Raw genomic sequence first — 12,585 nt, forward strand, 5'->3', positions numbered from 1 at the left:
TTTACGTATTGCTCTTCTATTTATAGATGAGTCTGTTGGGTCCTACATTGTCACGCGAGCACAATGACTAAAAATTACTTTTATGATCTTCTGTCGCTTTATTGTACAGTAGCTCCATTAATCTGTTTGAACTTCTGAAGCTTGACCTTAAAATTATCTTCAACAATCCATATCTCTGTATATATGACTGTCATACAAATCATGTTGCCACTTCTTGCTTTATTTCATATTGAACAAACTGTTTCACTTGAACAAGCTAATGGAGCTAGGAGCCCAATACCCATCCAAGTGATGACTTTTCTCTTTCACACAGATACCTTATATATCATTTAAACAACACAGTAAGAGGACATTTACGTAGGGCTTCCCTGCAAGGTGGTTTTGGGGTTTGATGCACCTCCAAGTCCCAGCTTCTCAGATTTTCCCAATTAACCTAAATGCTTTACTGAAAAACTATAAACTGTAACTGTATTTGTACCTGCACTCAGAAAAGGTCTGGATTTTACTGTTTCAGCATATGAATCTGTACAGAATGACTTCAATGAGATTCTTCACAGGTGAGGTTGAAAGGAGCATGTTTTCTTTTGTTTTGCACATTATCTGTACTTTAAACAACTGAAAAAAGAATCAGTAAGTCCAATTATGGATCCAGATGTGTGCTTTGTTGGGGTTACAATGGCTCACTCTGGTATGCCACTCGAGGGATCAGTGGAAAACATGGTACAGTCTTTATCTGAAGATATATGTTTTTTTCCACATGGGAAAAAGTAACATGTGTCCCAATACATGTTTAACCTCATGGTGACTATCATGTAGTGGTTAAAATTGTAAAATGACTGACTAGTACTGAAAGGCATGTCCAAAACTTAACCAAGTTGTGGCTTTTCCATGTCTTACAGCTGACAAATAAATATTATACAACAAATGGATACAATGTAAATACCATAGGTCTCTTGTTGCTTAACCAAAAACACTCCAAATACCACCAAATTATTTCTCACACAGGTCTGCATACTGGTGTCATAACTTTTTTAAAAGTTGGTCTATTTCAGATCTGTGTTTGATGAATAACATTGGAAAAACAAATTGAACCGATAAATATTTTAGTTCCCATTACTTGTTCGCATTACTCCACACTCAACTATTATCTTCTCAAGATTCAATGAGCTTCCAATAAGTTTAGATAAATAAACACTACTACAGGAAGTTGATCACCAGTTAGCTTGGAAACCAGCTTATCTGAAACATCGACAAAAAGACCCCATCTGAAACACAGGCAATATATCAGTCGTGTTTGTTTTACTGTTCAGCGTTGCCCGCTATTTCGCACTCGATGAGAATATGACAGAGTGCGAGAACTCCGCTTAATCGGGCGACGCCATAAATCATTACGAACGTACCCATATCCCTCCGCGAGTAAAACGTACTTATTCCATTTATTTCCACTCAAATAGCTGTTTGATTGTTGTCATTTCGTATTGTGTGAGGAACTAATCGTATTTCCAACAATATACGATTAGAAATTAAGTGAAGAATGTCAAACTTTTCGCTGAAAATCATGCGAGGGCGGAGCACGCCGCACTACTTCTCGTTCGACATCCTTTTCCGGTCCTCTTTCCAGCTTCCCTTGCAACATGGTGAGTGCGTTTCACGGACGGCCGTGTGGCTCAAATAGAATAAACTGTATTTTAGTCCACCACTGGCACATGTATTTGTCTCCTCAGAACTTGTAAACTCTTATCATAAAGTCCTGATGACTGGAATTGGTCTTGAATATCTCTTCGGTGATTAAATATTACTTCGGGCCTGTTGCTAGCTGGTAGCATGCTAGCCGATTTGTGCATGTGTTTCTGGAGCTAGCGACGAGCGCCGCGGCTAATGAGAGAACAGAAGAAGCTCAATCTGAGGTTATTTCGCTGCTAATGTGAGGAGAGAATATAAGAAACGCAATAGGTGACCGTTCATGTCGTGAGTGCCAATGCCTTAACAACGTTTCTTGGCCAATTGTTATATGGGATCTTTGTAGCATGGTTAACAGATTCCCGGTAGCCTAATGAAAATTCAACTACACGTCTATTATGAGTGTCAAACCAGTGTTATTTTTTAAAAAGTGTTTAAATAAAAATTCTTGGTAGACTTAAGGCAGCACAAAAAATCGTGATGGAGCCCTTAATTTCATGACATGGCGATGTTTTCTGTGCTGAGTTCATGCACTGGCTGTAATACTTTGACACATCAACTTATTTACCTACCAGATGTAATATTTTATTTCAACTAATGTTGGCCCATGTAAACAGCCTCCAGCGGTGGTCGAGAAGCTGACCCAATCAATTGAAAATTGCATAATGGAGATATACATTGGTATAACATCAAGTGCTTGTGTAAGTTGTGTTAACTGTGGCTTGTTTTACAGACTAAGAAGAGGAGGAACAACGGTCGTGCTAAGAAGGGCCGCGGGCATGTGCAGCCCATCCGCTGCACCAACTGCGCCCGCTGCGTCCCCAAGGACAAGGCCATCAAGAAGTTCGTCATTAGGAACATCGTGGAGGCAGCAGCCGTGAGAGACATCTCAGAGGCTAGCGTCTTTGACTGTGAGTCGGTTCGCCGTAACGTCTCGGAACATAAAGTGCTTTTGGCACTTCCGCTCCGATGGGCATGTACTCACTTGCACCTTTCTCCTCTCTGCAGCATATGTTCTGCCCAAGCTCTACGTGAAGCTGCACTACTGTGTCAGCTGCGCCATCCACAGTAAGGTGGTGAGGAACCGCTCATGTGAGGCCAGGAAGGACCGTACTCCACCACCCAGATTCAGGCCCGCTGTGAGTATCTTCCAAAATACACTCTTTATCTGTTTATCAGTGGGGTACAACAGTCCTCATTATGTGGCCATACACATTGTTAAAATTCCAATTAAATGCATCTGACTAGTTGGTACTACACAAAGTAGCACTTTTTATATTGGCTGAGGAATTTCACAAAATATATTATGAGCAATTGCTGGGCTTTCGGTGGAAGGGAAAAACAATGTCTACATAAGGAATATATTTTCATGTCCAATTTTAAAACTTTTTCTGTAGTACCCCGACATTCCTCCTGCATTCTTGACACATCACATGCAAGGTCTATCTAATGACAAACAAACCCTGTTTCACTCGATCAGATGTATTAATGTGATCCTATTTTTCTCTTACAGGCTGGTGCACCCAGAGCCCCTCCAAAGCCCATGTAAAGCAGAATTTGAAGATGCTGTACATCTGCAAAATAAACTGAAAAATCTTCACAAAAGATGGATGGTGTTGGAGTGATTATTTATGTAGTTGTAGGAAAGACAAAGCAGGACAACTGTTTTATTTGGAATCAACTTTCTTACAGTACAAAACTTGCAGTAGTGTAAGATCAAATTATGCAAAATTACATACATGAAAGGCTCTGCAGCTATTTAAAGCAATATCGGATCATGGGGGGAATAAAAGGTGAAGGACAAACCAAAAGGAACAAACAGTGCAAGAAATAAACTTTTAAAAACAATTTGCACAAAGCGTCAAAAGTAGTTTTGAATTGAAAACGGTTTATTTGGTTGTCCTTAAGACTATTAACGGGTGATTGGGAGTTTCTTGAGCAACCGTTAGTACCACAAACAAGAATAAGAAACATCACTAGCCAGTGTAGGGCACACAAACATGATTTCTTTCTCTATACACTGAAGTTGTGACTCAAACATACAAATCTTGCAGCAGAGGCAAATCAAGGACTGGAGAACAGAGCAAGTTTGTTTGATTTTGTACATTATTTCACATGAGGTCAACAAGGAGAGCTGAGGGGGTCGCTTTAACCGAGACATTTCTTTCTTCTTTGGCTCCTCGCATTCATTATAATCAATGTCCTCATGGACCACAATGTAACAGTGTTAAAAGTGGTTCATGATTGATGGCTTATTTGGTTTATTTTTAGTTGGCCTAAATAATATGGAGCCGTTTTTTTTTTTTATGCTGTATCACTACCAGAGCAGTGAAAATTTGTACTGGTCAGAAAGAAAACATTCCCAAAAAGAAAATTCCAAAGGCACAACAGCAACACTTACTTCACACAAATCAAACCAATGGGGAGGAGGGGGACTCCCTGGTCAGAGTCCGATCATACACAGTGAAGCGGAGCTCATTTTTGTCCGCGTGACACTGACCTCAGGAAAGATGTATTTGACAATTAAGTCATTTTAAATATTTTATTACGAGACCGCAGAAAAAAAAAAGTACATTTTGAAACTCACAAACCACCCTCTGTCCCCACATAACCGAACAGTCTTCTCCCATTAAGGCAGGATCAGTTGATTTCATAGCAACAAGATAAAAATGAACCACACAGTTGGGTTGGTGTCACTGCAGTGACGAGTGACTCCTCTCTTTAATCTCATACTGCAACGCGCATCGAAGCCAGCTCTTCTCAACAACTTGTAACCAAGTCTTTCCTCAGATAAAGTGAGGTAAACATCCACATTGTTGTTGAAGATACTTTCTAAAACCGTGAGATTTGAGCATTCAAACATCTACGACACTTTAATAACAATCACTTAAAAAAAAGTCTTTTTTTTTTACCCTGCAGCTTTTTCCTAATTGATATCTTCATCTACAAATATATTCACTCTAAATAATTTGTCATTTTGCTTTTCTAACTGGGGGGAAAAAGTGCTTTAATAGCAGGACATAGTGGTTCTTTGGCTCAGCTAGGGAGAAAGTATTTGGTGTTATAGAGAACCACGCACGTGCAAAAACCTAACAATTGTTTTTCGGTTGTCTTCAGAACATGATTTCTGAGCTTCTGCACATGGAGACGGTTCTTTTTTTTTTTTTTGAAATATGACCACTTGAACTAAGCTGGGTTAGCAATTTGTCATAACTGAAGGAATATCAAATATTCATTTAGAGCTATAAATTAAGTAATTTTCAAATTCGTCTGCAAATGTGTAATGAATAGTAGCGATTGTTTGAACAGAAAAACATTAGCTTACTATTGTCATTGTAATTATGATATGCAGGCATTACTCAGAAATGTAAAGGCTCAGGTCAGTGCTTTTAGAGATTTCTCAAACCTGTCTTTGATACAGTTAATAGTGAAAATAAATATTATCCACAAATGTGTTGGTAATCTACTCTACTGGTATTTAACAGTTCATTTGAAAGTTTCTGCACAGATAAAAGCAGGACCCCTCCCCCAATCAATAACAAAACGTTTCATTTAACTGCAGCATATGCAAGTGGTAAAATGAAAAAAAAAACAAGTTTCCACAATAAATAAACAAGCAAACCATATATATTTTATCCTGAACTGGGTCCAAGTCAGAGCAGCATGTGTCAAGAAACATGCACATATAGTGTTTGATTACTCTGGAGTAATTAATGACTGTAAATCATCGTGGCAGAAAACAAACACACTCAAATTCATCTGACTATTGATCTTGAGCATCTCTCAAAACCATCTGTTCTGCATTGTAAAGTGAGCACTCCTGTAATTCAAGCAGCCAACCAGGTGAAGAAAGGCACAATCCAATGACAATATAACACAATTAGGCTTAACTATGACGTAAATAAATTAGTTGGTTGTTAGCGTGGGTTTGCAGTTTGATGTAGCTATTAGGAGGGAGGGTTTTTAGGAGCGGTATCCTCATCAGTCATCTCTAAATGTGTGGCAGTGATCTCTTTCCCCTCTTTCTCACCAAGAAGGTTTCACCAGTTCTTCTCATGCATTGAGAGAAATGTGCAGGTTGTTAATGTAATCTATAAAACAGTTTAATAGAATTAAGAGTTTTTTCTGGCAGGTATCAGTGCAACAAAAGCAGTCATAGAAAAAAAAAAATATAAACAACTCATACAACAACCCAGCACAGCATTCGCACGCGCGCACACACACACACACACACACACACACACACACACACACACACACACACACACACACACACACACACACACACACACACACAAGGCCTTCATTTATAACTGTACTTATTAATTTCACTTGACAAGAAAAAAAAACAAAAAAACAACAGCACACACACTTCAGATTCTTGAGCTCCAACACAGACATACACAGAAACACACTCACAGTAAAGCACGAACATACAGGTCTGTTCATTCCAACCCCGTTAGAGACCAAAGTGCAGTTTTCTAATTCACCGACAGTCCTCGCACAACACAGTCTGCACGACTCGGACCTGGGTTTTGAGTTTGGTCTGCACTTCTATCGAACATTGGGGAAAAAAAGCAATCCTTTGTGCAGAATCACCTTCTAGTAGGACACACTCTGCCCGACATGAGGTTTGTAAATATATCGTTTTGTCGCAAAAGTTACTTTTATCACAAGGCATACAAATCTGTACAGATCCACTCACAGGCAAGCTGAAAATGTCATATTTAGTTTCCTGTTAAAGTGCACACAGCGGGAACATTTTCAGGTTTTGGACGACGTTCTGATTTGTCTTGTAATTTGTGCATCACGTCAAAAAGAAATCAATTTTGGAGCAAGGCACGTTTGCGAATGAAGAAGTGCATTGGCTCTTCATCTATTTTACAAACACATTTAAAAGTAAATGCTTTTTTTTTCCTCTCTCAAAAGTGCAGTGAAAGTAAAAAGGACCACTGTTATAACGTTAGAAATGTATATTTGAGGGGTTTCAATGACAGTACATGCTGGCTGCGCCAGTGCCTGTTTGAAATGGTACCAGTGTCATGACATCATTGAACCACTTCAATACGTGTGCAGACCAAACCCAACCAGGTCCTTGTGTCAGTTCAAAACCCCCAAAAAAAAGCTTCAGGTGAAGCGGGTTGTCAATCCGTCATCCTCAGTCAAGCATGTGCTCTCCGCGTACGATGTGCGAGGAAAATTCATAGCGGTCCTGGCTGCGATGGCCACAAATGTTGCACTCGAACGGCTGGCGAAATCCATGGCAGCCCATGTGGATGGTAAACATGACGTGATCTAAGAAAAGCACGCGGCAGTGCTCGCATCGGAAAGATCGCACGGCCCGTCCCTCGCCGTCGACGACTCGAAACGCCTCCCTTGAGGTAGAGGAAGGTGCTATGGGCGAGCTGGGTGTTGGAGCCAGGGCGGGAGGTGGGACAGCTGAGTGGCCTCCGTCATCTCTTTCCACCTCTCTGTCTTTGGCGTGGCTGGGGCTGTGTCTGTCCCGGCTCCTGTGGTGTGTGATGGGAGGCGGCGCCGGGTTGTGATTGTTGGAGTGGAGCAGGTGATGGCCATTGTTACTGTGCAAGGTCAGAGTCAGAGCAGTGCTGTTGCATGGCTCCTCCGCCATGCTTTCCGTGTCCGTAGAATCCTGGCAGCCGTTGCTGGGTGGCGATGGAGCGTGACTTCGACTGACGGGGAGGTCTTCGTGACCCTCCGCGGCCTCCCTCCCCCCGACACCCACACCTCCCGGTCCGGCTCCCGTCCCCGTGCAGTCCAGCCGCGGGCCCAGAGCATTGGGAGCATGAGCGGAGCCATGGATTGGCCTGAGTTCTGACAAGCATGAAGGGTGAGTGGGAGGAAGGTGTATGGGCCTTAGTGTGTCTGATACCCCTCCTCCACCATTACCTGTCACACCCGCGTATTCTCCACCCAGACCGGGAAAGTGCGGGGCGTCAAGGTCCCCTGCGTGCATGTCCCCGTCTTTCTCGGGACCAGCGGTCAGCTCGTACGAAGCATCTGCAAGGTTGAGGCGCATGTGCTTCTGCCCTGCAACACAGAAGAAGACACAATCCTACAATGTTGCACCATTGAAGTTAATGGGAAAGTTTGGCCTAGTAATTTAACAGCTTGTGTTTTTTTTTTTAGATTAATTCTACTTCAAAGTCATACAACTTAATATCAAATCCTAAAACCTGATAGTCACATTTAAAAAAATAAACCCTCTCAAGGCATGTGGTATCCTGTTTTAGGCAATGAATACTGCTTAATGAGTTTCCTCAACCATCCACACTGACAGCAAATGCTCACCTACAAATTTTTGTGGTGTGGATCTCTTGCGTTTGGTGATGCTGTTGGCGAGCCGATCGATAAATGTCATCTTGTCTGAGGAGGGCTGCTGTAGAGAGTCTGGTATAAACTCTAGCTCTCTCATCTCCTCTCCTGCAGAGTACAAACAAACTGTTAATTAGGGGGGGTTTATTTGTTACCCAGACAGAACTTCTGTCTTGTGTTCGGATTACTTCAGGATCTTAACAACCTTTTTGTACATACCAGTGGTAATGACTGGGAGGTTTATGGTCTGCTTTCTGTTAAATGCAACTACTCTTAGGAGGTTGATGGAAATGTAACACAGTGAAACTGTTGTATGAATAAGTGTCTGTTTCTAACATGTCTTCGGATGAATGTCATTCAACACATACCTGAATTCTGTGCACTGCTTGGTTGCTGTGACTCCAGACTCTGTAAGTAGCTATGGCAGCGCTCGCGGTGCTCCTCCAGGGTGCTCTGCTGTTTGTAACTATGGCCACAATAACTACATTTGTAGGGCTTCCCGACAGTTGGAGACGACACTAGAGACAAAGTGCAAAATCATTAGAAGTCATCATCATTACGAATCCAGTTTGAATTGTCATGATTCATTACTTTATTGCCTAACTAATATCTAACCTCTAGATGTTGTAATAATTCATGTAACCACAATCAAACCCAAATGTTAGCTTCACCACAATGGATACCTATCAAGTTCATTTACAAATTAAACTACAACATTTAACCAACCAGCAGGTTTCAAAAGGGAACAGTCTCACTCAAAGTATTTAGATGTCACATTTTGTCTTATATTTTGATGTGAAGCCTTGCTGATTGTACAATATAATACGATATTGAGACAAAGCGTTTGGATTTGGCATCTTCCTGGTGTGACGTGAACAGTTCGCCATTGCCAGCTTCCCAAAGCAATGACCCAACAGTGGGAACCAGAGCACATCCAATAACAATCCTGGCTCTCAGACCTCTAGGCCACCAGTTCCAGGTTAATGTTAATTGTTTTTTGATTAAAAACAGACTCATCGCACGGCAACCGGTCTTACCTGCATGAGTGCGAAGGTGGCCAGTGAGTGCATCTCGTCTTCGACAGGCATAGCTGCAGAATGGACATTTAAAGGGCTTCTCTCCTGAGTGCAGCTTGATATGTCGGAGCAAGTTGCCTTTTTGTGTGAAGGAGGCGCCACACTGATTACACTGAAATGGCCGCTCACCTGTGGACAGATCAAACCTGTCAACTCAGCTTATATGTCAGTCTAACATGCTCTTGTAACACATCATCAATTTTGACCAGTTTTAAGTACCGTACATCAAGACATTGTAAACTTTTAAAACATACAGCAATGCTTTGTCTTCCTACTCCAAGATGTTCCCTTCATATAATACCTCCATTGTAACAAAGCCTCCCTACAGACTCAGATCTTGGCCAGTCAAAAATGCAAACAGCTGTTCATCAAATGTATGCATAAAATGCTTGCTTCAGTTATCAAAATCTAAAATGGTTTCGTATGTTAACCTACCTTTATGAATAAAGTGCACCTCCATTGTCTGACATGGAAAATTTCACTAAACTGAACAGTCACCTGTATGGCTGCGCTTGTGCACCATGAGGACATTCGGCCCAATGCAGATCATTCCACAGATGTCACACTTGAGTTTTCCATTTGGTAATCTCGTGGCGCCAGTTGGCATAGCATCAGGATTGCTAAGCTCCCTGTAGCCTCCAACGGCCTCGGCTCCCTGGTCTCCAGCCCCTTCCTCTACCCGCTCCCCTCGTTCATCTTCAGTACTGCGACCTGGGTCTTCATCACTGTACAGCTCGATTTTGATGGAGTTTGCTACAAGAGTACGTAAACAATATTAAAGAAGGACACAAGTGAAATTATCTGGTATAACCTAGTAGCCAGTGTGTTACTAGATGATAGATTCTTATCTAAACAGGGCTCAACAAACTTGTAGTAAATGCAGAGAGTGCAAGCTAAATAACAAAATTTATAAATATTTATTAGACATCAGAACTACTCAACATATCCCTTTGACATTAACAAATAGCTTTATATTACACCTATAAACCAATAACATTTCTCACTGACCACTAAGAGAGCGGCGAGGAGAGTTCTCTTTGCTGTTTGGGGTGCTCACTGTTGGCCTTCCAAGGGCTCCAGAGAAGTCTCTTTCCATTGAAGAATCTCCACTTGCTGCACTCAAAAAAAAAAAAAAAAAGACAGAGCCAAGATCTTGGGTTTAAAAACATGCAAACCTTGGACAGTCCATAGGATTCTGTGAGCCAATGTCCAGTGCTACCTGACATGTAAGACCGGCCATTGCAGTCATCACCATCCATACTCGTTCAAGATGATTGCTGGAATGACATTATTTACACTGATTCCAATTCATCTTTTTTAACACAGTCGCTCACTGTTACAGAACAACATTTGCAACTTTCAGAGTTCTGACATTACAACACATGGTATAGTATGTGAATGCCTACTTTTGTGTCACACATTAAAAAGAAACTTTTGAGGTATTTCGTTTAACTAGCAGGCCTTAATAAGGTAACTTTACATTACAAAATCAAAACATATAATAAACAGAAATACTGAAGCTCGAGGCAACATTAACAAACTTCAAATTACAAATACCTTTTCCGTATATTTGGCTTGTAAAGGCTGTGCACGCCGATCATTTTAAATTACACAGTATAACATGCTGGAAATGATCTGAAATAGAAAAATCACTAGCGCCAAGAAAATAACTGGTTAGGAGCGAACGTAGCACTCCAACTTGACCAGACACAAAAACACCAATGATCTACACTGATAGAAGGGTTTTGAATCGTTTTAATCCAACGTTAGCTTATGTGAAACCTTTAGTCTAAACTGGTTGGAGAGGATGGTTGTGTTGCCAGCGTTCATTTAACGGTGTCGTTTGGATAACCCAAGTTTACGGCCTTGATGGCTAACATTAGCCTGCTACATCTGATGGATATTACCGTTGGTTAAGTTAGCTGCACTCGACACTGTAGCCTTACAACGCTGTCATCATCGACAGCCTAAAGTGTGGGACAAAGTCACAATTCAGTGATGTGTGCCATGACGCTCGGCTTGTGTGTAAACTGAGTAACTGACGCTAAATGGCATAGTTAAATGTCATCACCGTCGTGTTTAGGATTAGCAAAACAAACCAACGCTGGCCTAACTATCGTGGCTGGCTCGAGCTTCAGCCAATGTTTCCTGAACGGTTGCTATGGCAGCCATCACCACCCAAAATGCTACCACTAGCGAGCTAGCGGTTAGCCTGCTAGCCTACGGTACGTGACGCCTTACAGCTTACTTTAAAAATAAACACCGGTATGGGAGACGGACGGCATTAAGTCCTTTAAAAATGGAGCGGTTCCTCGGTACTCACAGAATTACCTGTCCCTGTCAGGGCCGTTTCAGTGGGGTTATTCTGTATTCTCATCTGCCTGTTTATGACGGCCACTTCCCCGGCAGGGTCTTCCCCCCGTTCCAAATCACTTCCGGGTTAACGCCCCAACCCCAATCTCTTTAATATGTTCAAAAGTGAAGAACAAAGAGACAATAAACTTACAGAAACAAGGAGGGTAGTCATGCGTGTATAAGGTAATACAATGATATGTGTTGATATAAAATAGGAAACAGCATGAACAAGCATAAGCAGAATATGCAGTGAAAATATGTGCTTGTAGTTATTCTCTTCAGTTTTGTTTAGTTTTAAATATTTTCGGTTTTTCAATTTTTTGTTTTGAGCTTGCATGTATGTGCTGTAAAGTATTGTTTTATATTCTGCGTTTCAGCCAAATTAGTACTGACAACAAAGGCTAAAGCTGTAAATCTCACACAACAGGTGTCAATGAGCTCTGTTCACAAGACAAAGACTGCACTTAAGCACTACTACAACTGGAAATTACTGCATCGCTCATTTAATTGTATTCCTTCTCTTTTGGAATTTTTTTTAAATTATACCTATATATCTATTATACTGAGGTAGTCCTTGATGGCTTTGATTGATAGATAACAAATGTAACGCTATGTGACTTCAACGGTGCTTTTGAAATATCTGCTTCTGAAGTGCACGAATAGCATCTTATTGTATTTGATTTTATTGTCTATGTTACCCTGGATCCATTCTGATTTATCTTTTAACATAACAATCTCGATGATGCACTAATTCACTCCCATATCTCATATACAACTCGATCAGGGCACTGGAGGCGATTCCAGGTGATGTGTGATCACTGGTTCATGGAAGGGCAGAGGTAAGAATATTGAAAATTACACACACTCACATTCACATAAATGGGACAATTTAGATTCACCAGAGTGAGCATGTGACTACTTTGACTTGTATGCGAATATGTATTCAATATCAAATGATTTGATAAATTATAAGACATTTCCTGTATTATTTTATTGGAACAGTTTTGTTCGCAATATACAAACATCAGGATTGCAATTTAAATGGTAAAATGGTAAATGGTCTGGATTTATATAGCGCCTTCTAACCACACTGAGTGCAGTCCCAAAGCGCTTTACATATCAGCTCACTCACCCATTCACG

General features: G+C 41.1%; 2 protein-coding genes across 4 annotated transcripts; one reads left to right on the top strand and one right to left on the bottom strand.

The window, feature by feature from the left end:
* The first annotated feature begins 1,607 nt into the window (after nt 1-1,607).
* Nucleotides 1,608-3,285, top strand: LOC308129290 (small ribosomal subunit protein eS26). The gene is made up of 4 exons (XM_080495169.1): nt 1,608-1,637; nt 2,414-2,591; nt 2,689-2,819; nt 3,194-3,285. Exons 1-4 carry the CDS (start codon nt 1,635-1,637, stop codon nt 3,227-3,229), a joined length of 348 nt encoding a protein of 115 aa, XP_080351295.1. The 5' UTR covers nt 1,608-1,634; the 3' UTR covers nt 3,230-3,285.
* A 2,696-nt stretch (nt 3,286-5,981) lies between these two features.
* LOC308128875 (zinc finger protein Eos-like) lies at nt 5,982-11,511 on the bottom strand. Of its 3 annotated transcripts, XM_080494582.1 has the most exons (9): nt 11,413-11,482; nt 10,309-10,366; nt 10,098-10,202; nt 9,588-9,842; nt 9,051-9,218; nt 8,382-8,531; nt 7,990-8,121; nt 7,588-7,728; nt 5,982-7,512 (listed from the first exon to the last, which is right to left on the bottom strand). In XM_080494582.1, exons 2-9 carry the CDS (start codon nt 10,346-10,348, stop codon nt 6,839-6,841), a joined length of 1,665 nt encoding a protein of 554 aa, XP_080350708.1. In that variant the 5' UTR covers nt 10,349-10,366; nt 11,413-11,482; the 3' UTR covers nt 5,982-6,838. The 3 variants fall into 3 exon arrangements, with proteins under 3 accessions (XP_080350708.1, XP_080350706.1, XP_080350707.1); XM_080494580.1 differs by having other exon boundaries at nt 5,982-7,728; XM_080494581.1 differs by lacking the exon at nt 10,309-10,366 and having other exon boundaries at nt 5,982-7,728; nt 11,413-11,511.
* Between the last annotated feature and the right edge of the window lie 1,074 nt (nt 11,512-12,585).

Source organism: Blennius ocellaris (genome assembly GCF_963422515.1).
Source record: "Blennius ocellaris genome assembly, chromosome: 4".
In the NCBI taxonomy this organism is placed as follows: domain Eukaryota; kingdom Metazoa; phylum Chordata; class Actinopteri; order Blenniiformes; family Blenniidae; genus Blennius; species Blennius ocellaris.

Bases quoted from the DNA above. Each gene is read 5' to 3' on its own strand.
- LOC308129290 (XM_080495169.1), top strand. The intron at 2,592-2,688 runs GTGAGTCGGTTC...TCCTCTCTGCAG, and splicing joins AGAGGCTAGCGTCTTTGACT to CATATGTTCTGCCCAAGCTC. The intron at 2,820-3,193 runs GTGAGTATCTTC...TTTCTCTTACAG, and splicing joins CACCCAGATTCAGGCCCGCT to GCTGGTGCACCCAGAGCCCC.
- LOC308128875 (XM_080494580.1), bottom strand. From the start codon at position 10,348: ATGGATGGTGATGACTGCAATGGCCGGTCTTACATGTCAG. The intron at 9,843-10,097 runs GTCAGTGAGAAA...GTACTCTTGTAG, and splicing joins TCCTCGCCGCTCTCTTAGTG to CAAACTCCATCAAAATCGAG. The intron at 8,122-8,381 runs GTATGTGTTGAA...TGTACTCTGCAG, and splicing joins AAGCAGTGCACAGAATTCAG to GAGAGGAGATGAGAGAGCTA.